Genomic DNA, 25,824 nt, shown 5'->3' on the forward strand with positions numbered 1-25,824 from the left:
AACCTCTGAGATCAAATCCCGCGGGACCAGTCCACCTCTCCAATGGCCTCTCCTCGAGGACTCCCCAGGCCACGGGGAGCTCACCACCTTGTCCCCATGGCCCGCGCACTGCGGATGGGCACGGGGATCAAATCCACTCTACTGGCCACGTGAGAAAGGGCAGGAAAGGGTGTCCAGGACGGCTGATGGTTACAAGCGTGCCCAGCGGGGCGCTGCGCTCACACACACACACACACACACACACACACACACACACATCCCTCCAGGACCGTCTGGGGCGCCCCTCATCCTCTAGGATAGGACCCGCTGGGCCCAGGGTGCCAAGGTTGGGGGAGTAGCCTGCAGGAAAGTCCCAAGACGGCTGTGTTGTAGACTCTGTCGGAATGGCAGATATAGGAGCCCCAACCCAGGAGGGGGGCTTCCTTCAGCTCTTATGGCTTTAGGTCGTGCTGGGCACTTGCAGGAAGAGAACACTAATGTGTTAAAATTATTTCCAGTGGCCATTTATTGAGTATGGATTAATGCGCCAGAGCGGTGGCTGAGCCATCCGGATGGGGAGCCTCATTCAGTTTCCCCAGGTTCCCTGCGCGAGGTGGGAACTGTTATCAGCCCACTTCACAGTGAAGCGAACAGAGGTACAGAGGGCCAAGTAGCTCATGCTGCCTGGGAGCCTCGGAGAGAACTGATTTGTTTCTTTTGGCCACACGACACCCTAAGTTTACAGCCCCCAATTTTACAAGTGAAGAAACGGAGGCTCAGTGCCCGAACAAGCATCAATGCCATTGGGTTGGAACTGGAGCCATGCTTACTGTATAGACCCGTCCCGTTTCATGAGGACGAGCTTTCGGGTCCGCGGCGCGAGGTTCTGCGCAAAAAAATTTAGCGGCTCTCGGTTGCTTTGGGACGCCGCGGCCCAGCGGGCCTCACCGTTGGAGGCCGACTTATTTCTTTTTCATTGGTTCTCATCCAAGTCCCGCGGCTTTCCTCTGGTCTCGTCCCCGTCCTCAGTCTCACGGGTTGTTCAATGGGAACAAAGACCGGTGGGTGACCCGCCCCTCTGGGCGGCTGGGAACCTCGCTGTTCGCAATGCCCGCGAGCAGAGCCTCAGCGGGACCCGAGAAGGTCAAATGCCCCGGCGCCCTGCGGCCCTTGGAGCGCTGTGGGCCGGGAGGTGGGGCGGGAGGGTGGGGACCGGAGGGGCGGTCCACGAGGGGGACGCGCGTCAGAGCCCCCGGCCGGGGCTGGGATTGGGCTGCGGGTCCGCCCCTCGGCGCGCCCCGCCCCACTCTCGCCTCTAAAGCGCCCCGCGTTCGCCCGCCGCCACCGCACTTTCACTCTCGGTCCGGTCGCATCCCTGCCGCCTCCCTCCTCCGGGTGTCCGCCGCTCGCCCGCCGCCAGCCATGGATGCCAAGGCCGTCGCCGTGCTGGCCCTTGTGCTGGCCGCGCTCTGCCTCAGCGACGGTGAGTGCGCCTGGCGGCGCGGCGCCGGGAGGACCCGGCTTCGTGTTTCCTTTCTCGCCCGCGCCGCCCGGGCAACCCATTTAGCTGCCAGTTTGCAGCGGGTGGTCGAGGCACGCTATTTCGGAGTGCGCAGCCGGGCTGGGGACGCGCGTCCGAAGCCCCAGGAATCGCGCCGCCCGCGGGCACCAAGGGTTGGCGCCCAGCAGAAGAGTTCAAGTCGCGGGGTTGGCGGGGCGGTCTCGAGCGCGTTGCAGGGAGAGGGCGGCCCGGGGTAACCGGGCCCGGAGCGCGACAGGGCAGTGTTCGGAGCCATCGCCGGAGGCGTGGAGCGGGGTCGGGGGCCGCTAACCACAGGCCCCCGCCGGCTCACGCTCACTCCCAGCGAGCGTCTCCCGGCGCTCGGCCGGCTCTGCAGCCGCGCGGTGGGCTGCGAGGACCGCAGAGCCCGGCCGCGGAAGAGGGCGTTCAGGCGATGGTTGCGCACGACGGCGCTTTGCTGCCGCTTTGGACCGTAACGCGCTTGTGCTGGCGGTGGGGAGCGTGTGCCGGCTGCGTGCGGTCCCCTCCGCGCGAGGCCGGCCCTCTTCCGCACCCTCGTGGGGCTCCGGACCTGGCGCGGGCGGACGCGGCACAGCTGTATGGCTTGTGTCCCCCGCCCGGCCTCGTTTCTGCACAATTCCTTGTCTGCAGCGACGCGGCGAACCTGGGCGCGCGGCCAGCCCAGCCTCCCTGCCACCTCCGGCTCTCCCTCCCACATACCTCCCCCCACACACCTAAACACCTGCGGACAGGCGCCTTTGTCACCGGCACAGCGCTTTGCCTGCGTAATGAACGCTGCAGCAAAGTTCGATCACCAAAGCCTTGGGTCACTGGGAACGGTGGTGTCCCGTTTCACTGGGAGAGGGAGAGGGTTTGGTTTTTGTTTTTTTGGACGATGAAGGGAAAACTTGCAGCCCTGTTATAGGGCATCGCTGCTGCAAACCAAAAGAAACTTTTGCCTCTGAACATGCAAAAGGAAACCAAGCTAGTCATGCGGTGCTGCCCTTTCGCAGCTGTGAAGTTTGGAACAAACCCGGCCAAAGGGTGTAAGGCTTTTCGGAGTCTCCTTGGTTGCAACCGCAATCTGCTCAGGGTCCGAAGCACTAACCTGCATTTGGGCAATGCCTGGGGAAGCAGGCATGGGTAAGAGGAGCTGCCGAGACTGTGCTCACCCAGTGTGGCGACTGATCTAAGTCTTGGCAGTGTCCCGTCAAGCCGGTTGGTTAGAGCTGCAAAGGGACATGTATTGAAGGCAATTTAGAATTTTCTCTGCAGCTGAAAAAAAGTATCTAGGCTGTTGCTTGACCCGCTTGGAGATGGCTTTGCCCCTTTCTGGAAAAAGGATACTGGCCCTCCCTGCAGCCCTGCACACCCCCTCTCCTCAGGTGGGCTGCATATAGGACTGGAATGCAGGGACCCAGATCCCTGAGTCATGGACACAGCTGACATGGGTGAAGCACAGAGGAAATAGGGTGCCTCAATTCCTCCTCTTCTTGGGAAGGGGTGGGACTTGCCTTTCTGAGTTGCCTCTGGCAGCCCAGTGGCCAAGTCATCGTCCTGGGCTCCAAGCAGGTATGGTCCTCCGTGGATGCACGGGCCAGAATGCATTTTTTGACCTCAAAGAGCCCGTATGCTGTCTGGCCCTGCACAGGGCACTAAGCAGCCCTGCAGAGAGACCCCTGGCTCGAGCTCCTGCCCTCCCTCCATTGGCTGACCTTTGCCAAGCAGCTGGGACCCTGGGGGACCTGGGCTTCCTGGGGTTAAACCCAGGGTCGACCACTTTCCCAGCCCTGGCTGGAGGGGGCTGGCTGGCTCTTGTCTCTGCAGTAGAAAAGGCTCTTGGAACCCCTGTGGGAACCATGCTCACCAGATCTTAAACCGGGGGATTATACTGAATCAAGCCAGGCATCTTGGCCATGCACTGAGTCACTCCCAAGCGGCTGGACCAGTTAGTAATATTGACAGAAAGCTGGAGGAACAGGCACCAGCTGGGCTCGGCACCAGGTTTTTGGAGGAAACACCTAGGGGCTCTCTCACTCTCTCACTTTTAAAAAACCTGTTGAAATTCTCCACTTGACAGGCAGACCCTTGGGTCCCAGGAGCAGGAATAGGAATTGCCTTTGCAGGAAATGGAGAATCTCCTGGGGGTGGAGGGGAGAGGGAAGAGAAAGAGAAAGCCTGTGTTTGGAACTGGGAGTCAGCTCTGATTTCTGGCCTGATCTCAGCTGCTTGTTAGAGGGGCCAAGCAGCTTGTTTATGGGCCCTGCACCACCCCGTTTCATACCTTCCAGCTCACTGCCTCTCTGGGGTTGGTAGTCGTCCTGCCTTGCCATGGAGCTCCAATTTTCCCAGCCCCACTCCAGCCCCAGGATGACCCTTCTGAAGTCCAGGTACACTCCTACTCTGAAGCTGCCTGCGGGCTCCTCAGTCACCCTAGCTTGGCTCCAGCCCCTGCCCTGGGGTTGCTTTCCCAGGTGATCTGGTTACACTGCCGGACAAGCTTCCTCTGCAGTTCTACGGGTAGAACTGGGTCTTTCTAGAGATCAGGTGTAAGCGTGCAGGCTGGTTTGGGGATGCTGTCTGGTGACATGAGCGCTTGACCATGAACACATGCAAACCAGGCTTTCTCCTTCCTGGTTTTTCAGGGGAGTCTTGTTTGGTCTCAGAGGTGGTCTGCTTTCTTCCTAAATCGGTGGCTAAAAATGCTGCTATTCCCAAACCACGCCTTCTATCTACTGAATTCAGCCTTTAGATAAAAATAACAAGCCCCTCACTCGTAGGGCTTCACACTGGCTTCTCCAGCTCCCATTCTTAAAGGTACACAACTTCAGAACCACCCGGAGACCCTCTGGGAGCTCCGTAAACAGGCACACTGATTTTTTTTTTAATCTCTAGAGCAAATATTCTCAGATGTACATGTAATCCCTGATAAAAGCATCCACAGATTCAAATAATTTGGAGTATTAAAGTGGGCTTGGATAAAATCTGCAGGGGGAAAAAAAACCCCACCATTTCCCAGCCCCCCAGGGCTGCAATTCTAGCCTTAAAGAGTGAGTGGTGGGTCCTCCTGCAGCAGCCCTTTGCTGATTTACACTAATGAGTGTCAATTATGGCATTTTGCAAATTGGTGAATTGGCAAACAAGGATCATAATAAAATCCAGGAGGCTGCAGCATCCCAGGACAGGCAATGAAAGCCAGATTTGACTCCAGCCCGCCTAATCTCCTGTTCAAGGAAGTGCTGCGGAGAAGGGGGCCCCCCTCTGCCTGCCCTCTAAGGACTTCCAGTTAGGAAGCCAGCCCTATTCTTTTGTCCCCTTTTTGCTGGCCTGGGCTTAAACAAGAGAGGGGGAGCACTGCAGGTGGGGGAGGGCAGCATTCCTGCAACCACCCTGAAAGAGGAAAGGGTGAGGAGTCCCCTGCCCTCTCCCCTTTTCCTTGTCTCTCACTTGGCCCTGAAAGAGTTACTTTTGCAAAGGAAAGCTGGGAACTCAGAAGTAACATTGACTGAAAGTTATCTCCTGTAATTACTTTGTCTTGAGAAACCTCAGCATCTTATTTTAATCTCACTACCCCTCTAGGTGTCAGCTCTCCCTAGCTTCTTTCATCCTCTAGCCCTGGAGAAGCTGAACCTGACCCCAGAGCTCGCTGCCCTGCCCAAGGAGAGGGTCCTCCCCAGAATGCATCTGCCCAAGAAGAGGGTCCTCCCCAGAATATACTACCTGCCCAGGGAGAAGGTCCTTCCCAGAATGCATCTGCCCAAGAAGAGGGTCCTCCCCAGAATGCACTACCTGCCCAGGGAGAAGGTCCTTCCCAGAATGCATCTGCCCAAGAAGAGGGTCCTTCCCAGAATGCATCTGCCCAAGAAGAGGGTCCTCCCCAGAATGCACTACCTGCCCAGGGAGAAGGTCCTTCCCAGAATGCATCTGCCCAAGAAGAGGGTCCTTCCCAGAATGCATCTGCCCAAGAAGAGGGTCCTTCCCAGAATGCACTACCTGCCCAGGGAGAAGGTCCTTCCCAGAATGCACCACCTACCCAGGGAGAAGGTCCTCCCCAGAATGCACCATCTACCCAGGGAGAGGGTCCTTCCCAGAATGCAGCTGCCCAAGGAGAGGGTCCTTCCCAGAATGCACCACCTACCCAGGGAGAGGTCCTTCCCAGAATATACCACCTGCCAAGGAGAGGGTCCTTCCCAGAATGCATCTGCCCAGGAAGAGGGTCGTTCCCAGAAGGCACCACCTGCCCAGGGAGAGGGTCCTTCCCAGAATGCATCTGCCCAGGAAGAGGGTCCTTCCCAGAATGCATCTGTGACTCATCCCATTGCCTTGGGGCCTTAGCTACCCCACCTCACCCCGACTCATCCTTTGGCTGCAGACCCTAATGGACTTATATCCCCACGGCCCAGCAGGATCACAAATTACCTGGTTCTTGTTGCTCTTCCAGGGAAACCCGTCAGCCTGAGCTACAGATGCCCATGCCGATTCTTTGAGAGCCATGTTGCCAGAGCCAACATCAAGCATCTCAAAATCCTCAACACTCCGAACTGTGCCCTTCAGATTGTGTAAGTCTTGAGCGTCTCCTTCAAGGCCATTGCATCAAATGGTCATAATAACACCTAGCTCGCAGGATCGTTAAAGGTCGAGAAATGCCGCATACCATGTGTCCGGCCTCGAACCTGGTGTCCTCAGAGGCAAGCTGTTATTTCCAGCACTCCTTCGATTTGCCACCAGACATGCATGAGTTTCAAAAGCCAGCCTCACCCTTGATTACCTGTGTGCCCACAGTGCTCAGCCTTCACCTCCCACCCAGTCCAAGGAGGCTAACACAGTCAATGCCTCTGGACTAGCTAGACGAAGGATGGACTTCATCAGGGTTTCTGCTCAAGCTCATTAAACAAGCCACATCCTTTCCTAGTAACAGGTGATGTGTGTTACAGACCTGTTTCAGGCCTCTGTGGCTCTAAATTAATCCTTTGTGACAGAGCAAAAGCTCGCGAGACCCCCATTCACTTTAAGTCATCTTTATTTGGTGAAAGCTCAAAATTTTCAACTCACCTCACTGCATTGTTCTAAACACAAATGCAGAGATTTTGCTTTCAGTTCATGTTGCTGGAAGCTGCTAGCTAACATTTCATTTTCATGTAGGTGGGAAACAAGAGGGACCCAAATCCCACAAAAACAAGGCGCAGAGATATCTTAGTTGGGATGTAGGAGGCTGGGGGAGAAGCGGGAAGTCAGCACACATAGCCTTCCTCTGCATGGCCTCCCAGGATTTGTTTGTACGTATTTGGACATCACAGACACGGGGGCACACAGTGAGATGCTTGGAAGCTGAGGGTTCCGTGTCTGAGGGCTGACATGCTTTCTGAAAAATCCTCATGCTTACAGTGGGCTGGGGATGAGACAGTTGCAAAAGAAGGATGGGGTTTTCTGAAGCCTTTTCTGTGCAAAGCTGATGGGCTTTTGCTTGAGTATCTGTCTTCTCTTTGCTGCTTTGACTGTATTTATCACTTGCATTATGTTTTAGGGCAGTAGAAGATGAATATTTTTCATTTACACTGCTTACGATAAAATAACATACCTTTTTTTTGCTTGGGCAGGGGTCGGGAATTGAACCTGTGTCTCTGGCGTGGCAGGCAAGAGCTCTGCCTGCTGAGCCACCGTAGCCCACCCAAACATATATTTTTTGCGAGGTGTTTTGTCAGATAGTGAACACCACTTGCGTAGTACATTTTGCAGTGCAGATTTTAATAGGCCAATTGTCCGCAAAAACACGTTGAAAGTTTCAGAAACCAGTGACAGTCTCAGGTCTAGAGAAATATAGAATTACTAAACAGCAGCATCCAGATTTGAACCCACATCCACTTTGTGCCAAGCCACAGTGATGGGCGCTGCTCTTAGAGGCTCCTCTGGGAGTCCCTGGATTCTGTGCTGGGGCTCTAGGCTGCTTGAGTTTACCTGTTGCCCAGGAATTTCAAGCAGGAGGATGATGGATAAAGTCTGAGGTCTCCCATGGCGTTTTCGTGTGGGGAGGCTGGATGTGGAATTGAGAAGTAGGAGTAAGGTGGTTCTGAGCCTTCAAAAACAAGTAAGATGGTGGGACATCTAGTGAATGTGAAAAATTCCTCTGGAAACCATCTGCCAATTCTACCTCCACAGTCATCCTCCACTTGCTCTGTCAACCCCACCTGCTCCATCACCCCCTGGACTGTTGCCATAGTCTTGCAGGTCTCCTGCCTGCGGGTTTAACCCTAATCTGTCTTCCCTATACTGTCAAGATGAGCTGCAAATAAAAATGTGCTGATGTCGCTCACTTTCCAACTCTTCAGCTAAAGCCCCCACTCCTTCATGAAGCACTCAAGGCCCCTTACCTCCGGCCACACCCATCTTGTGCATCTTTTCTCCCACTTTTCTTCTGCATCCTCTTCAGTGTATTTGCTCTTGCTTCTCCTTTCCCCTTTGCTTTGCTTGCCCGACTCCTTAACCTTCAAAGACCTGCACAAATCTTCTGTCATCTGAATTCTTCCTGGACAACCTCCCCCAAATTCCGTTTCCCTTTGCATGTACATCTGCCTTGGAACTTGCTACATCATTACTGCCATGGTTTCTCCAGGACCCCTTGAGCCGCTCTAGAACCCAAACCTGCTTGGTGGAGCTGGGTCCTGGCAGTGGTCCTAGAACGCATGTTGGGAGAACAGATGTGGAGACCGTGGTGGCGTCTTCTTTCCGCTCAGCTGTCCACCGTCCCCCCTTGTGTTTCCCCAGGGCGAGGCTGAAGAACAACGGCCGACAAGTGTGCATTGATCCAAAATTAAAGTGGATTCAGGAATACCTGGAGAAAGCCATAAACAAGTAAGCCCAACAGCCACAAAGGACTTCCCGGTAGACCCTCTTGAGGAAAACCAAAGGGATGAAGGGCAGAGGTGGGGTGGAAGGCCTGACCCCTAAGGACCAGGTGTGGCCTGTGGGATCAGCAGTGACCTGGGACAGGCTTGCGGTTTGCCCCATATATGAACAACTGCAATTCACAGCGTCTGGTACGATATTGCGGCTTGCGTCCAGCCATGTCCTGTTCCCTTGTACAGTGGATCTTATTTTATAACTGGGGTTTTTCTAAGAAATTGTATTTTCCAAGCAGCATTTCCCACTAGTCAGTTATCATCATCATCATCATCATCATCATTTTCATTCTCACTTTTAAGATCAATGCTTACTTCAAAATCTGTATTTGGTTTGTTTTGGAATTTCCTCTCTTCTCCCCTGGAGAGTCTGTGAGCACAGTCAGTGGTGTATACCAAAACAGTGTCCTTCCTCCAGGTGCAGAGGGGGGCTCCTGTGGGTTCCCCTCAAGGTTGAGGCCCCCTGTGAGTCTCACACTGACTCAGCAACAGGCCAAAGCTCCAAACTTCCCCTCCTTCACGGTCAAGTTCAGTGACTGGCTTTGCCACCTCCACTGCAGGAGCCCCCACCACTGGGGACTGTGCTCAGAGAACAGCCCTCCGCTCCCGCCCCCACCCCACCCCACCCCAGCCGCTCCTTTGGCTCTCCCTGCCCCAAAGAGCATGCGTCCATCGCGCTTCGCTTCTCACCTCTGTAGCTGAACAAATGCTGCCCTAGTGGGGAGGAGGGGGAGCACTGGGAGCCCTGCCCTTCTCTCCCTCCTCTCCCTCCTCTCCTCCTCCCCCTCCTCCCTGGGCCCTCTGTGAGATCCTTCTGTGGCCTCCTCTAAAATGGAGCTGGCCTTCCCCTGGGGGACATTCCATCACACCCCGCCTCCCCACCAAAGACAAATCTTGGCAGAATCAAGTGCAGTTTTAAATTGGAGCACTTGCTTCGAGGAGTTTGGTTTCTGTGATTGCCTCTGATAGGAACCTAAAGAGGCTCTACCAACTCTGCATTTCTGAAATCAGAAATAAAAACATTAGTTCCCTTCTATAACCACAATAGGGATTTTAGATTCCAATCAGAAATATTGGCGGGAGGAAATTTCCAGGCATACGTTTGATCCACAGATGGTCCTGGTGGTATTTGTAACTTTTTTCAAGGCATTTTTTTATATATATATTTTTGTGCACATTTTTTTTTACCTTTCTTTAGAAAACAAATGTATTTCAGAATATATTTATAGTCGAACAATTCATATATTTGAAATTGAGCCATATAATGTCAGTAGGGTACCTTTCTCTATTATCTTAAACTACTGGCTGTCTGTAAAGAAATATATATATATGATATATAAATGTGAATGCAGCTTTTTAATGTTAGCCACAGTGTATTTTTTCACTTGTATGAAAATTGTATCAAATGTGACATCATATGCACTAGCAATAAAATGCTAATTGTTTCATGGGTATAAACCTCCTACTGTATGTGGGAATTTATTTACCTGATACAAAACTCATTAGTTTTTAGAGATGGAACTCATATATTTTTGCTGGCCAGGTGCCTTAAATCCCTTTTGTGTAGTCCATGTGCAGAGGTGCCTGGGGTTTTCTCAGGAGACGATTTAGATCTTTAGCTCGAGTTTTTTGCGTCATTTGTTTGTTTGTTTAACCCAATGGAACTAGCAGTGCTGGTTTTCTGGAGAATAATATTATAATATTTGACTCACTAATTCCTTTCCCCACCCCCTCCTTGGTTCTCCTAACATTGCCACGTAATCCCCAGAGACTCAACCCTTTAATATCAAGCTCTCACATTTTCCCATGTAAAAATCCAACGTAGCCAAGGGTTAATCTCAAGCTTTCACGGGAACAGGTGGCCTCACCTCATAAATCATTAAATACCATTCAGCTTGAATCATGTTAACGTGACAGTCACGAGCCAGTTGCTCTAATAAAATTCTGCTAACCAGCTCTCTGCCCTGTTCTCCAGAACAATCCCAGTCACCCCCAGGGGCATCCCGCAGTCACCAGGCGGTGGGATCAGGAGACCTTCCCGTCTTCTCCGGGATGACCCTCTGACCCCTGGGCCTCCCGCCTCCAGAGCTTCCTTCAGTCGGAACGTGGAGATATTTTTAGACGACTCCGACTTGACAAGGTTAGCTCTAGGGAAGGAAACCCAATGAGCAGGGGCGTGAGATAATAGACAGGGCATCAGCCGAGCGTGCCCATGTGGTGGCATCAGATGAAAATCTGTGTCATCACAGGCTGGGGTCAGCCTGGCAGATGGGTCACACGGAGACCCTTCTGCAGCTGTCCTGGAAGCCGCCTTGAACACATTTCAAGTCGGGGACAACTTCTAATTCACTTTAATGAGTTACGGATGAGCGGTGCTTTGTCCAGAGGCCCCTCGGACATGGGCCACTGTTGAAAATTATGCAGATTGAGGCAGGCCTTTGTCTATGTCACCAACATTAATGGCTCTACCAATTTTATCTAAGGGGGCGCAGAGAAGAAAAAGTGGGGAAAAAAGAAAAGATAGGAAAAAAGAAGCGACAGAAGAAGAGAAAGGCTGCTCAGAAAAGGAAAAACTAGTTCTCTGCCACCTGGAGATGGACCCCGGTGCCTGCTGCTCTCGTGTCCCTGGCGCTTTGTAGATTTGCTCTTAGACCCAACCGCCTGCTTTGGGGGGGGCAGCACTCAGATTCCTGGCAGGGGTGGCGTGTTGGCCCCCTGCAGCCGCACCTGCGCGTGCACGTATGTGCTTTCCAAGGCCCTTCCTGGTTTGCTGATTTCTGAAGAATGTAGTTGTGCAGAGACGGGAACTGAGAGCTGTGCCACGGAGCCTCCGTGCTCTGGATTCCCACTAGAATGGCCTGGGGGTTCGAGAATCACCTCGGTCTGCCCGCCCTCTACCCACCCTCTTAGAAAGCACTCAGGCACCAGATGCTTGCCATCGGCAGTCCTGCCTGGAGAGGGCCCAGAACAGCCTGCCAGCTCAGGGAGGGGCTGCCTCCCGCCCTCGCGTCCTCCTGCCCTTGCCACCCGACCCGGCCACCCCAGGGCCAAGCTGAGGCTGCGTCATCTGCAGATGATAGCTGACAGCTCTTAGCACCTGCCGCAGCTGTTCCCGAGTCCCCGATGCCCTGCCTCACTCCACACTGCCAGAGTGGGCAGAACTTGCTTAGCGCTCCCACCCTGGGCCTGGCGCTGTGTGAGCAGCTGTCCCTCCAGGCGTGGGCTCTGCGGCTGTGCTGTGGGGTGAGCAGGAGGGAGTTCTCAACTCCCAGAGAGCCAATGTGGAGCCCCGTTCCTTTTGGGGAGCCTTGCTCTGGGAGCTTCCTTAATACAGGGTGCCCTGCACTGGCAGCTTAATGCAGAGTCCCCAAGAAACCCAGGTGTGGAGAGCAGGTATGCTTGTTAGTTGACGCTCTCCTGGGGGGGGGCCCTATATTGGCACCCCCATTTCTGGGGGTGGGTCTCCCTTAGGATGTGCGATTGGACTCCTGGGCTCAGAGTCTTGGCCCTCACTTGCAGGAAATGTTTGCTTAAAGTGAATGTGGTTTCAATTCTAGAACTTGCCTTGCCCCCGGCCCTGCCCTGCAAATTTATGTCTGAGAGTTTACTTGCCAAGTCTCTGACTTGAGAGGTGGCCCCTGCACTGAGGGTGCGCTGAAGGCTACAGGGGCCAGCAAAGTCCCCATTCCTGTACAGCTGCAGGAGAGGGTACCTTGAATTTCTTGACCCTTCTTCTGGCCACAGACACACAAACACACTCGCCCCATACTCCAAATCCCTGGTCCGAGTGTAACAACAGACCCAATAAAAGATGGAGCAGAAGGATTTCAGGCTGAGAAAATCCACAGAGTTCCATGTGTGTCAGGGATGCCAGGGCCACAGGGTGCCAGCCCCTGCTCTAGTACTATCAGCGTGGTCGTAGCATTAAATAGAGCTGTTCCTTTTTGTTGGAAAAGCATCCATACAGGGCTCTGTGGTCCCAGAGGACAACTTGTCCCTACTGCTGTCCCTTTCATCTAGAAAACTCTCCCAGCCTGTGCTAGCAGCCCCAGCCCCTGGGGTGGAGGGTGCCACCTCCTCCAGCCTCCCAGGGTTCTGATGACATCTGGCTGTGTCAGGATTTTAGCTAATGCTCCCTTGAGGTGTCAACTTCTGCAGTGCCTCAGGGAGGCAGCACCCTGTCCCATGCCATGTCCCACCCCATGCTAACTGTGCAGTGGCTGAAGCTCCCGTCCTCTTCACCTGTGACTCTGTGGGCCCTGGCCAGCCCGGGGTGCCTCACCACATCCTGCCAAGTGGCTTATGAAGCTCCTAAAAGTGGTGGAAGCCGAGCCCCACTGAAGACAGAGATGAAGTTCATGACCAGTTCATCATGGAAGAGCCAGACATGGGTTCCCTTGCGAGGCTGAAACTTGAAATTGCTCCCGCCCGCCTGATCCAGGGTGAAAAGCTGTGTGGTCCTGCTGCACTTGGCCGGGACCCTGGGACCCACTGCGCTGGCTGCCTCAGGCCATGGTGAGGGGGCCTGTGGGTTCCGTTGATGGGAGATGGCCGGGAGCATCTCCTTTATGGGAGAGCGCCCGGGGGACTCGGCTTATAGGCTGAACAGACAGGAGGCGCCGGGATGCACAGCCTCTAGGCCCTGCTCTGGGCGGACCCCCAGCAGCCAAGTGGCCCCCCCTTTCTCTGTAAGTATGGGTCATCACAGATGCTCCGTTCCCTCCGGCCGTGACTTGATGTTAGCCCTATTGCACTGTGTTTTCTTTAAGCCACGTGGCCCCGTCTCATTACCTAGTGTCCCACCTTTTCATCGGCTGTCTGCCCACGCCTTGTGCTTGGCACGTCCACGTTGCCTCTGCTTTCCACGCCTTCCGTCCAGTTCCTCTCTCTGCTTCGGCCATGGCTGTCGCTTTCAGTGGCCCTGGTGCTGTGCTGGGGCCTCTGAAGGGAGACACATGGCTGTGATTTTGAAGTAACGACCGGGAGGCCGACCCCGCCTGGCAGGTGGCCCCTGGGGTTGTGGCTGGAGGCGCGGGCAGCTCTGCCCAGACACCCGATGCTGGTGGGAATCTGCCTTAATGGTGTCTCCCTCTGTTCTTCGTTGACAGGAGGTTCAAGATGTGAGAGGCGCAGGTTGAGTCAGACGCCTGTGGAAGCCTCAGGTCTGAAAACCAGTGTTAGGGAAGGGCCGCGGCTGCTTTCCCCTCCAGCCCCCAGCCGGTGGCTGCATTGTCAAGGGCTTTAATTTGCACAGTTTGCCTTACGTTCACCGTTACATTACGTAGCAGAATATAGAGTATTCTTTTGCATTTAGTTCAGTTTATCAAGTGTCACTCATGATAAATAGGAAGGCCATTATTCTATTTGCTTTACTATAATCTGTTTCCCACAGTGCCTCTAGATGGCCCAGGGATTCCCGAGTCTGTATCTCTCTGAGCTGCATAGGCCAGGACCCCAGGTTGAGGGGGGGCTTCAGCACCCTTTGTCACACCCCAGGATGGAGAGCCACAGAGAGACCTCATTGGGGTGGTCAGAGACCCAGGCAGCACCATAGCAGAGGGTGCCCTGGGCCGCATGGGTGTTGGAGGGGGAGGCCTTAGGGGGCTTTTCTCCAAATGAGAGCTGAGGCAAGAGGGCGAGGCCAGGGCAGGGCGAGGCCAGGGCAGGGTGAGGAGCAGCCCGACCTCCAGCTGTCTTCTGCATCCCATCGCTTATCATCATTGCCTCCCATCCATCATCCTGTGTGTCCAAGGCTGTCTCCCCAATCCTGCAAAAGGACTCTCTCCAGACCAAAGCTTGCATTTAAACTGAGCACTGAGAAGCAAAAACCAAAATGGCCCATCTTCTTGGGTTCTGAAAACACTGTGCACATCTGTGTCTTGTTTGGAACACTGTCCGTTGTCCAATCCTGAGCTTTTTGTCCAAAGCCAACGTCCTCACCCCCCACCAATGTCTCGGGGCACTTGTATTGTCTGTTTGTATGCAAAGGCTGGGAGTGAGGTGTGCCCTGGGAGTCTTTGGACCCTCTTCCCCCTTAGGACTGTGATTCCTTTGATTTCCCAGCTGAACACAAAACCATCCTGGGTCAATAGCACACAGGAATTTGGCTTGCGTCAGCAGGATTTACCTTGAGTATGGACCAGCAGCGTAGTACCACCTATAGCTGTTGCTCATAAAACCATGGATAGTTTTGCCTTCATTATTTATGCCAAGCCCAGCAGTGTTTGGGGCATCCAAAGAAAATAATTCTCAACTCTTTTGGGTTTTTTTTTTAACCCATCCCATCAAAGACCCAATCTTACGCAAGAAAGTCCCTTTCCATTAAAATCTAATCCCATCTTTTTCACCATTTGGAAAGCCCATCATCTCTCCCTCTTACAGAATGTCCCTGGCCTTCCTGGGCTGGATGTCCCTTTGTGCTCACAGGCTACTGCTGAAACATGCAGAGGGGCATTCCTCTAAGAAAACTGGGGAACATTTGCTTAAAACTCCTAATGTTTAGAAGGTTTTCCTTTGAGTGGAGGCAGCTTGTAGAGTTGCATTAATCATTTTTTAAGTTTCACTTGTTAAAAATGTGGGTACTTAAGGTTTTTTTTTTTAATTTCCTTGCTTGCTTCGTTTTGTTTTTCATTTGCTGTCACTAATGTTCCCCCTTTGTTTCAAAGATCCCAGCAAAATTTGCAAAATTAAGAAACTGGAAAAATAAGGGCAAAGCAAGGATATTTTTCTGTTGTTAAGGCACTATACATAACATGCAGAAAGAATGTTAGAGTAAAATAATATTCTTTTGTAGGTGTTTTTAGAATCCATAAGGACAACAGTGTGTCAGTAACCTGTGTTAGGTATTTCCACAAGTATTCTTTTAAATAGAATCTTTATGGTAAAGATGGCAAATCCAAAATTTCCCCCTAATCTAAATAAAAATGGACATCTTTACTTTGTTATATTGAAAATAAAGAGTATGGGAAGATACAGGGGTGGTATTAAACCCCCTTTGAAATTAAACTTTCTGCAGTGCTCCTAAATTACACATGAAATAATCTGCATTTGGGGGGGGGCTGTTGCATTTTCCAAGGTGATCCCAGGTTTTTAAAAATTTCTGATGGAAACTTTGACAGCATCTTCCCCTAGAATTCAGGAACCCTTTATCTTGACTACAGTTAAGTAAAGAATCATTTCTTTTACCCCCTCCCATGAGGAAGGAAAAAAAGAGACAAGAATAGAAACCAAACTGCAGGGAAAATTCTTTGTATAACAATTCCTCTAGAGCCGAGTCTTATCAAGGGAGCCTGTGCTGCTAAAACAAGCATGCATTTAAATAGTCCATTTGCAAAGTAAAAGGCCCTCTTAATCTCCCTTTGGCTTTCAAAATGCAAGTCAGGTGTAACTGGGAGCCGCTGACTTGGGATCCCTGGCTGTTCTGCCTCTACCCGGCCTTCCCTGGGGCTTGGCGCCAGCCCCAAGGCTTCCCCCACTGCCAGCCTTTGCGTCGGGCCTGGGGTGGGTGGCTGAGGGCTCACCTGGCATGCTGAGTGTTGGAATCTGAAAATCTGTGCCCGTGTCTTTGCACTGTTGTTTGTCCCACACTGTCCAGCTGCTGAGATACGAGTGAGGAGGCTCAGGAGGGGACCTCTGCTTGCCTGCCTGTCCCCAGAGATCACCTCCAGAGAGCCCAGTTAGACAAAGGTGTCCCCAACCCCCGCCCAGTGTAAATCCACAGGGCCTTTCAAGCCTTTTCTTTGAATCAGATTTGACCCTGCTATAGTGCGATTTTCTGATCTTAGCCTGGTGTTCTTGCCGTGGGAGTCTTACCTCGGAGTTTGTCATCTTTCCCTTCGCCAGCTGGGTGAGAATCGTGGGGTCCTCATCCATCCACGCGCTTTCACAGACCTAGTCTGAAGGCACCCCGTCCCTGTGAAATGCTCCCTAGAAATGCCCAAAGCCCTCATGCAGACCATGCACATGGCCAAATTGAAGAAACCATGTAGAAATCTTGTTATTCTGCCACTTCGCTGGGATCTCAGCCTCTGAACAGTGGTGGGTCCAGTGTTAAATGTGTTAAATACTGTATGTTGTATTTTTAAAATTGCAACTCCCAGATAATGTGAAAATGGTCCAGAAGAAGGCAGCTTCCTGAATACAGTGTGCTTTTTAAAAAATAACAACTCCTTTTGAGAAACAGTTCTTACTCTGAATTCATATCAACGAAAAGATGTATATGCACTTATCATTTTCCTAATAAAGGTCTGTATTCAAACATAGCAGCCAACAGTTTGAAATTAGTGTTGCCTTTAGCAATTTTCCAGACTGGGTTTTTCTCTCTCTCCAGTTCTACATGAAGGGGGTATGTGATCTTCAGTGGGAAACAGCCATTGAAAGCAAGCAGATATTAGGCAAGAATTCTAGAAGTGTGATTGCTTTTCCCAGCCAGCCGGTCCCTAGCAGGGGAAAGGCGCTTGCTTTCCAGTGAATGTCCCTGTTTAATCTGGAATCCCTTAAAGGTGGCCTGGGCCTGTGCTCCAGAAGGGATATTTGTACAGGGCAGCAGGTTTTCTCCTGACTGCCTTGAAGAAGGATGCAGCTACCCTGCACTCCTTAGAGGCCTGCACCCCTGAAGGTGCGACCCAGGGCCAGGCATTCTGGGTGTTTCCGGTCCTGCCGCCTGGCCCTTCCTGATCCCAAGTGCTAATTTCCTCACCAGCGTGGGCCAGCACTGTCCTGGGCACATGGGGTGAGCCCAGCAGACGAGGTTCTCAGAGTGCCACGCTTTCTCACTTCCCATCACATTCTAATTCTCAGTCGCCCACACGGGGAAGGAGGGGTCAGCACAGAAGCTCAGAAGGTTTTGGTCCCTGTTCTGTCCTCCAGGCTCCCCTTCCCTTCTGTCCAGACCTGACTGTTTCTCCTCTGAGCTTAGAACCTCCGCTTCCTTCTAGAGAGTCTGGGACAGGGGCTAAATTGAAGGCAGAGTGGAGGTAAAAGGATGGTCAGAGGAGGCCGTGGCAAGAGGCAGTGTGGTGCTGTGGAAAGCACTGGCCTGTGAACTACTCACATTGCAGCATGTTGCTCTGCAAAGTTTTCAGGAATTAACACTCACTTAAGCGCAAAAGGAGCTGCATCTACCTCTTCCCTGGAAACCTAGCAGAGGGAAGTCTTAGATGAAGCCTCTTAACCATTCCTCGATCCTTCCATTATTCTGCAAATGGGGGTAGCTGAGTAAAGGAGCCCTGGGCTTACAGGTGAAAATTCGTAGCTGTGAACTGTTGCATGTTCCACCCCTGGTGAAATCAAACTTTCTTTCTGCTCTTTGCACTTCTGCAGCCGACTGGAGCTAGGACAAAAACCCAACCACACTCACTCACCCTCCAGTGGGTCCCTAATGCTGTTGGGAATCCGACTACTTTTCCCTTCCCGTCTGCTCTTCCTTCTAGGTGGTCACTTCACACTTTCTCCTCTCTCTGAGCCTTCATCATTCTCTCCTTGCTCACGACTGATGGTGTGGCTTCCTCTGTCACTGTGGGGAAGAAAGCAAAAGGACAGGAATTTCCACATGCTTCCCCTCAGCATCCATCCCTGTCAAGTCTGGGCCTACCAATGTGGGGAGTCTGTGCGCCCACAGCTTTTGCCCTGCACCTGGGGGGCTGCCGCCCGCCTCTTCTCACCTGCCCAAGAACATGCCTTCTGAATTGACCGCCCTCTCCTGCACCATACATTTTCCACTCTTACCAACATGTTGACATGCTCCTGAGTAAAACAAAGAAAAGCAAAACCCAAACCAGCCCTATTCTATGCCCTTCAGCCCCTGCCGCCCTGATAGCTTCTGCATCATCCCTGATTCTCTTCACCCAATAGTTCTCAAAAGCATTGTCTGTATTCACTGTCTCCGCTTTCCATCCAGCCTCTGTTCTCTCTTACCACGCTCCAGTTAGAATCTTGACACGTCCCTCCATGAAACAGCTCCTTGTCAGACCACCCGTGAGCCTCATGTTGGTAAACCCGATGGTCAGTTGACTTTCAGCCAACTCAGCCATCAGCCTTCTAGGATGTCATTGGCCCTCCCCACCTTGAAACACATTTCTAGTTGGCTGCTAGGACACTTCTGAACGTTCCTTCTGCCTCATACCTTCTGAGTTCCCTTGGCTGTTTCCTCCTCGTCCTCCAGGCACCCAAGCATGAGAAGACCCAGGGCTCTGTCTTCAGAAGTTCCTGCTTAGCTGCAGGTGATTCTCTTCTCACTCTTGGCTTCACTCAATGGGTAAATGCTAAGGTATCCCAGAAACCCAGACCCCTCTCCTGGTCTCCCAGCTAGCACACCCAGCTCCTCTCGGGTGCCCATTAGGCCTCTAGAATGCATCTTATGCACCATGGAATCCCCAATCTGCACTTCTCCAACCTGCTCTTGTTCTAATATCCCCATTTCAGCAAATGGCAACCCCTTCCTTCTGGTTGCTCAGAACAAAAACCTTAAAATCATCTTTGATTTATTTTGTCCTGCTGCAACCCTGAGCTTAACCATTAACAAACCCAATTATGTACCTTAGAATATTTCTGGAATCTAGTCACTCCTCCCTGCTGCTGCCTTGGTCCCAGCCACGGCCATCTCCCACCAGAGTCATTGCACTAACTTCCTGTGGGGCCCACCTCCTGCCCCTGGGCACACTTTCCCTACAGCCAGTGGCCCATAATGATGACAGGCCTTGCCAGCCCCCCCCCGCCCCGCCGCTCAAACCTCCCAGTGGCTTCTAAGCCCACGCAAAATGGCAGCCAGTTGGCCCCTGTCACCTCTCTGACCTCACCCCCTCTCTGCTCCAGCCACTCTGGCCCTTTCTTATCCCTTGGACAGGACAGGATCACTCCTAGCAGAGGACTTTCACACTGGCTGGTTATAGAGACCACATGATTTACCCCTCCCTTCCTCAGTCTGCTCAGCATCACTTGCTTGAAAAGCCTTTGCAGTCTGCCGCCATCCAGTATAGTGGCCCCCTGCTCCCAGCTGGCAGCCCTAGCTCCTTATCCTGATTCCTTTCTTTCCATTAGCACCACCCGAACGTATTCATTAGCTTTTTGTCTGCATCTCCAGTTGGGGATGTCAACACCATGCAGGATGGGAGAGGCATGTTCTGTTTTGTTCAGTAATAATTTTTTGTGTGTGTAGCTGGCATGCTGAGGGTGTTTAAGAGAGATATTTTGAACTGGGATGCATGAATAACTCTAAAGGATGTTAACACACTGGAACTGTTCTTTCATCAATGAAATAAAGGTAGCAATACCCACGTCACAGAGTGGTGCATTCATTCACACACGCAAGGTGACCAGTCTGTTGTTATTTGAACCCAAATCCATGTCAAGGCTAAGTGTGTAGGTCTCGGTCACCCCCGCTGCTTTTTTCTAGAATCCTGGGACCTTTCCCCCTGCTCACTCCCGGAGGGGCCCCTGGCACAGGATACACTGTAGTGGTCAATTCCCTGAGTCCGAATTAAAGAGCTATCCCTCTCCCCAGAGGCAGCACCCCTCGCGTGAGGCCCTGGGCCCAGTCCCTGTGTGGTTGGCCAGTGTAGTCTGGGCAGGGGCCCTGGGGGAGGACAGTCAGGGATGGGGAGAGAATCTTCCAGAGGGATCTTTCTCCTGAGTGCTGCTGGCTGCTCCCCCACAACCTGTGTGGAGGCAGTGGGCTTCCTGCTAGATGGGGAGACAGACAAGGCCGAGCAAAAGCATGATTCCCGAGACCATGCCAAGTGGACCAAAACGATCATCAGGTAATTCTTTACGGAAGAATCGGCAATGTCCATGTTCAGCTTCACCAGGAGGCTGCCACGCTCTGCCCAGCCTGGAAGTCGCTTAGGAGGAGAAACCAGTCTGGGCCAGTCTGGAAGGCCCCACATGTGGCCACGGGCTGACCTTGCCCTTGTCTCTTCCCCGGCTTTTTCCTGAACCTGGGGCCCTGGGCCCCCATCACGTGGACTTGTCCGCCGTGCGGTAACAACCATTCTGGACATTCCTGAGCCTCGGGGGAGGTGGCTCTCCTTCCGGCTTCTGTGGGAAACCCTCCAGTGCCATGTCCACCCCTTGGCCTTCCAGCGAAGGAGATCTGCTCCGGGTTCCAGCTCTTTCCGGTTCTTCTCTGCAGACAGCACCTGCCCAGCAGGCTGTGTGAGCCTGACCCCTGCCTGCCTGGGAAGTTAATTCATTCACCACGGATTTCTTTAAGTCTGCTCTACAGGGTTCCCAGAGTTTCCAGGGGGGAACAAATTGCTTGGTGTTTCCATAATCACAAATATGTTGGTCAACCTGACATAAACCACGGGTGACCTGTGCCTGTCAGCCCCACGGTGTGCACTAGTCCCTGTAGTGCTCCCAACACTCTCACACTTTGATGGGGGCTGGGGAAGCTGTGCATCTCAGGGCCCTGAGGTGGGGAGGCAGGCTCTGGTCCCAGGTCCCAGCCTGGCTCCAGTGCACCGAGCAACCTTTCCCTGCAGTTGGTACCGCAGGGTCCCAGGTAGTGGTTGGAGGCAGAGCCAGGCCCTGGCTGCCCTACATGGCACAAGTGTCACAGGCATACTTTTTGCGACCTTGGTTCCAGATCACTGCAGCAAAGAAAATATGGCAGTAAAGCAAATATCTCAATAAAGTGAGTCGCACAAGACTTTTTGGTTTCCCAGGGCATATAAAAGAGATGTTTACAGTATACTGCAATCTGTTAAGTGTGCAATCGCGTTATGTTTAAGAAGACAATATACACACCTTAACAGAAGTGTGACAGAGTCACGAAGTGAAGATATGTCGCTGGAAAAATGGCGCTGACAGACCTGCTCCGCGCAAGGTGGCCTCAAACTTTCAATTTGCAAAGAAACACAAACCAACCATGATATGGGCGACAGATTGCTGAGTGCAATAAAACAAGGTCTCCCTGCAGTGGTGTTTGAACAAGTCCGTTTAAAGGAAATGCTGGGGAAACTCTAGTGTCTTATTTTTCAAACTGGGTAGGGGCATATTAATAGGCTGTGCCAAAGTAGCAATTTAAAAAAAACACAAAAAGTTTAGAATAGGAAAAAATAATAATAAGAGAAGAGAATACAGTAGAGGAGAAAACTTCATTATATATCACAAGTTTGAATGGGAAGAATTGTTCATATGTGTGTATGCTTTTGTCTCATAATGCAAAATGCATTATTATCTTAATATTATAAGATATTATATATGATATATTATTATAAGGTATAATATAATATACCTTTTGATTCTGGTTATACCTATCTTATTGTAGTTGTGGCTTAAAAAGTGTCCAGCTGTTGGGCAGTGTGATGGTGGCTCAGTGGCAGAATTCTCACCTGCCATGCCAGAGACCCGGGTTCGATTCCTGGTGCCTGCTCATGCGAAAAAAAAAAAGAAAAGTGTGCTGCTGTTGGGTACACAAAACTCATTGATGAGGGTGGCATATCCTCTGGGTAGAAGGAAAGAAGTTGGAAAGTAATACTCTATTTCCTTGATTCCAGGAGCACTTAAAAACATATTAATTTTTTTAAAATCAGATACATTTTGCAATCTAAGTATACATTTAATGGTTAATTATTTCTCACCTAAAGCACTGTACAGCTTGCAATTAAACGGTCATCTCCAAATCAGGAAAGTATGACCGTAAATGCTACTCTATACATTTCCCGCTGTGTACTCTCATATCAATATCTAATTCAATTATCTAAGAGAAATCTAAAATGCATTATCCAGATGTGACTAATCCCACTTAGGGATAAGGCCCTGAGGGTTGACAGGTCACCCCCCCGCCCCCCCCATCCTTGCTGCAAGCCCAAACTGCAAACCTGGTTAGCTCTGATGTCAGAGCTCATTCTGTGCAGTCTCTGGTAAAACAGGACCAGCCTTGGAAGAGGTAGTTCTTGTTTTGTGCTTTTCTGGATTAACAAAACCAGATTTCACCTGCCAGTCCTGTCCCCACCAGCTGCCAAGGTCCCTGTTCTCAGGTGGCAGGAGGGCAGGAGGCTGGGTTCCCAGCAGCCAGGTCCCAGCAGGGCAGGGCTCTCCTCTAGCCAGAGCCATGAACAGCAGATGTCCAGAGCAGGGGCTGCTAAAAAGGGGAGGACTTGAACCCCAAGATCCAGGGGGGGACTTGAGGGCTCACCCAGGGGCAAAGCTGTTCAAATGCCCTTTCAACATCCTCAGAGAATGAGGTGACATGACCCTGAATCCCAAAGAACCAGGACCACCCCCATACCTACCTGTTTCCCCATAAACATTATCAGCAGGGCCCCTCTCTCTATATATATGTCTGGATTGAATGATAAGTAATAGGGCTGCCCCGTCACAGCAGGAGGGGCTGATTTTGTGGGTTTGCCACGCTTATGCCGACATCAGCAAACGACCCTCCCCCCGGCCCTTCCCCAGACGTGGAGGTGCTTTCCAGGGCACCCAAGTTCCCAGCCTGGCTTGGAGCACCTCAAAATCCCCCCAAACTGGGACAAAACATGGAGGTCAGTGGGAAAGGGAAGAGATCCAGTCCGGAGAGTTTGTGAGTGAACCCAGGACCAAGCGCACTCGAGATGGGGGAAGAGCCTCTGAGACGCTCAGGGTCCTCGTCTCCTGGGCTGGGTTCCTCTCTGGGCATGTGGACTCCGGACAGGTGGCCACTCTGGATCTCATGAGCGGTGGCCAGGCTGGACACCTGAATGGTGGCCAGGCTGGACCCCCCTCCCCGGGTGGTGACCACCCTGGGCCCGCTGGGTGATGGCCGGGCTAGACGCCCTGAGTGACAGCTGCCCTGGACCCCCTGAGCACTGGTCAGGCTGGAGCCCGAGCCCAGGTAACAATGCCGACCTCTGCATCCTCGCATGGGTCAGGCATCCAGCATGCGCTCACGGACCCGCCCTGCTGCTTCACAGAGGAGAAAACTGGGTCCAGGTCAGTGCTTTTCTAAAGCCTTACAGAGAGAACTAGCAGCACCTTGCGACCCCATGATTGTTGTGGAGCCTCTTTCTGGGAAGTCTAGGCCTGCGCCTCGACGGAGTCACGGTTGGAGAGGGCTGCGGTGATGCGACCTGGAGCCAAAGGATGTGGGCCCCCAGGCACCAGGGGAATGGCTGGGGCTCCCAGGAAGCCTGGCACGTCTGAGGCCCTCGGGGGCTCTGCTGGGGGTGACGGTGCTGATGGGCATTTGGCCCCGGCCATAAGCAGCCTTGGGTTCAGAAGGGAGGGGGTGGGGCAGAAACGCCTGGTCAACCAGAGAGATGGGGAGTTAGCCTCTGCTCCGGTCAATCGGCATGCTTGAAGGACAGACTGACAAGGAGAAGCTGGAACAACCACGAAAATGAGCACAGCTGGCATCCGCAGGTGCTGCTCAGCACGAGCTCCCTGTGATTCCTGCTGTCGTTAGACCTCAAGTACCTGGGAGAAGGGAGGTGGCCCACAGGGTCACCCAGGTGCTCCTGCTGGGGCCTGCCCCTCTGCCCCTTTCTCAGGTGGGGGCTTAGCTAGAGGGCTAGTGTTTGAAGGTTTGTGGCCAGCTGGGGAGGGAGTACTGGGTTGAAATCCCCTCCCTGCTTGGCTCTCGCCACCTGCACCCCTGTTGCCCTCCCGCTCTCTCGGGGCTGCTCGTCATGCCCACTGTTTCAAACTGCACTGGGTGAAGTGCCAAGGGTCCTGGGTGACACGTGCTCCCTTCAGCTTTCTGCGTTGGCAGTGTTCCCTGGCTTGCAGGCCGAGCTGGGTGAGAGGATCATCACCTCCTTACCTCGGCCTCCTCCCCCCCAGGGTGGCCTGGGCTGCTCAAGGTACCAAATGACAAGGTGTTACCATGAAGTCAGGGTTTAGGTATCCTCCCGAGGTCACCTGCTTAGTGCCTGGCCTTGGCCTTGGGGTGCTTGACCTACACTCCACCCGCCCCGGGCTCAGCAGCAGTTTTTCCTTTCCATCACTAGACCCTGTCCTGTCTCCATGGCCTCCCTTTCCTTTCCAGCCCCAATGTTGCCCTTGGTTTGCAGTTTTAGATCCATTGAAAGATCCTATACACTAGCTCAAGCCTTCTCCAAGAATGAGCTTTTGGCTTTGTTCTCCTTGGGTCCTCAGTCCTCGGCCAGGAATCACCAGCTTGGTCCAATCTCATGGAAAGTCCCAGCTCCCAAGAGTCCATCTTTGGCCATCATTGACTCACCACAAGAAATTTTCTTTGCTTTGTTGAAAAGAATATTTAAACAAATAGCCTGAGGTTATGTAATTGCCACCAATAGCAGCTCCATGTTCTGAGGCCTCAGCCTCAGAGCACCCAGAGAACCTCTGGGTCTCAGAGCACCCCCATTCCTGCCAGGTTCTGGGGTGCAGAGCAAGCCCAATGATAAATCTCCGCTAAGGAGGTGATTGGAAGTCATTTTTCTCCTCCGTCTGTGAAAGGAAAACCATCTTTTCTCTGCATTTCATCGCTTCTTACTTTTGTTGATGGCTCACAAAACCTAGGTCTCCCCATTTTTTAGTACATTTCTCCTTGGGAATTCAGATTTTCAGCTTTCACTCCTCAATCCCAACTGATGCAACCTCAGCAAATCCATTCCAACAGCTCACCTGCCAGAGGGTCCTGTACCAGCCCTAACCAGCTTAACAGAAACAGATCCACTTTATTCAGATGGGTCAGATGGGTCTCCCATCCAAAAAACTTTTCCAAGTAAAATAAATCAAGCAGAGAGAGCCCTCTTCCATGCTCCCCTACGCCTCAATTTGGCCCCTACCCAGGGGATTCCTTAGAATTATAACTCCAAGTATCCATTGCAGCGAAGTCTCCCAGCCCTTCTTCCCCTCAACACGGGCTGTTTTATTTTGTTTCTTTGAACAGGAATTGGATCGAAGTGGAGCAAATTTCTGAGGTTCTCCAATACTGAAAAACTCTTTCCCCATCATTTTGGTTCACACGTTTGCACCATTCAGCACAAGGTGAAACAAAACAAAACAGAAAAGCACCTTTGCCCATCTGAGCTCGGAATAGAGGCATAACCTAAGATACGAATGAGAAATCTGCTCTGAAGGATCAACGAAACCCACTCAGATGGCCAGACGGCTGCTCCCAGCTTGAATCTTCTGGCCGTGTCCCAAACACTCAGCAAAGAAAGACTGACTCACAGACATTTACACTTTACCAGCACCCGGAAGCAGAAACAGCAGTTGGTCCCCTTGACTCATTGAACATGGCCAAAGGAGGTCAGCCAGTGTGAGCAGAAAATGCACTGCTCGGACAGGAGTCCAGAGGGGGGAAAAATCAAAAAGAAATCAAAATGGAAGAAAAATAAAATTTAGAAAATAATATTAAAATTTATCTTTTTTAAATGAGCAAAGGGTCTTTAGTTTGGGATGAAACCAATTTCTTTCTCTGTGGAAGTTTGAAAAGTACCCCGAAGTCAGTAAAGTGTTGTATTCTATAATGAAAGGATG

General features: G+C 52.2%; 1 protein-coding gene across 3 annotated transcripts; it reads left to right on the top strand.

Annotated features, from left to right (window-relative positions):
• Nucleotides 1–1,319: 1,319 nt before the first annotated feature.
• CXCL12 (C-X-C motif chemokine ligand 12) lies at nt 1,320–25,824 on the top strand. Of its 3 annotated transcripts, none has more exons than XM_077124560.1 (4): nt 1,320–1,462; nt 5,943–6,060; nt 8,264–8,350; nt 25,232–25,824. In XM_077124560.1, the coding sequence occupies exons 1-4, from the start codon at nt 1,402–1,404 to the stop codon at nt 25,275–25,277; spliced, it is 312 nt and encodes a 103-aa protein (XP_076980675.1). In that variant the 5' UTR covers nt 1,320–1,401; the 3' UTR covers nt 25,278–25,824. The 3 variants fall into 3 exon arrangements, with proteins under 3 accessions (XP_076980675.1, XP_076980674.1, XP_076980676.1); XM_077124559.1 differs by lacking the exon at nt 25,232–25,824 and adding an exon at nt 10,881–14,052; XM_077124561.1 differs by lacking the exon at nt 25,232–25,824 and adding an exon at nt 13,506–14,052.

Source organism: Tamandua tetradactyla, chromosome 13 (assembly GCF_023851605.1).
Source record: "Tamandua tetradactyla isolate mTamTet1 chromosome 13, mTamTet1.pri, whole genome shotgun sequence".
NCBI classification, from domain to species: Eukaryota; Metazoa; Chordata; class Mammalia; order Pilosa; family Myrmecophagidae; genus Tamandua; species Tamandua tetradactyla.

Bases quoted from the DNA above. Each gene is read 5' to 3' on its own strand.
- CXCL12 (XM_077124559.1), top strand. From the start codon at position 1,402: ATGGATGCCAAGGCCGTCGCCGTGCTGGCCCTTGTGCTGGCCGCGCTC. The intron at 1,463-5,942 runs GTGAGTGCGCCT...TTGCTCTTCCAG, and splicing joins CGCGCTCTGCCTCAGCGACG to GGAAACCCGTCAGCCTGAGC. The intron at 6,061-8,263 runs GTAAGTCTTGAG...GTGTTTCCCCAG, and splicing joins AACTGTGCCCTTCAGATTGT to GGCGAGGCTGAAGAACAACG.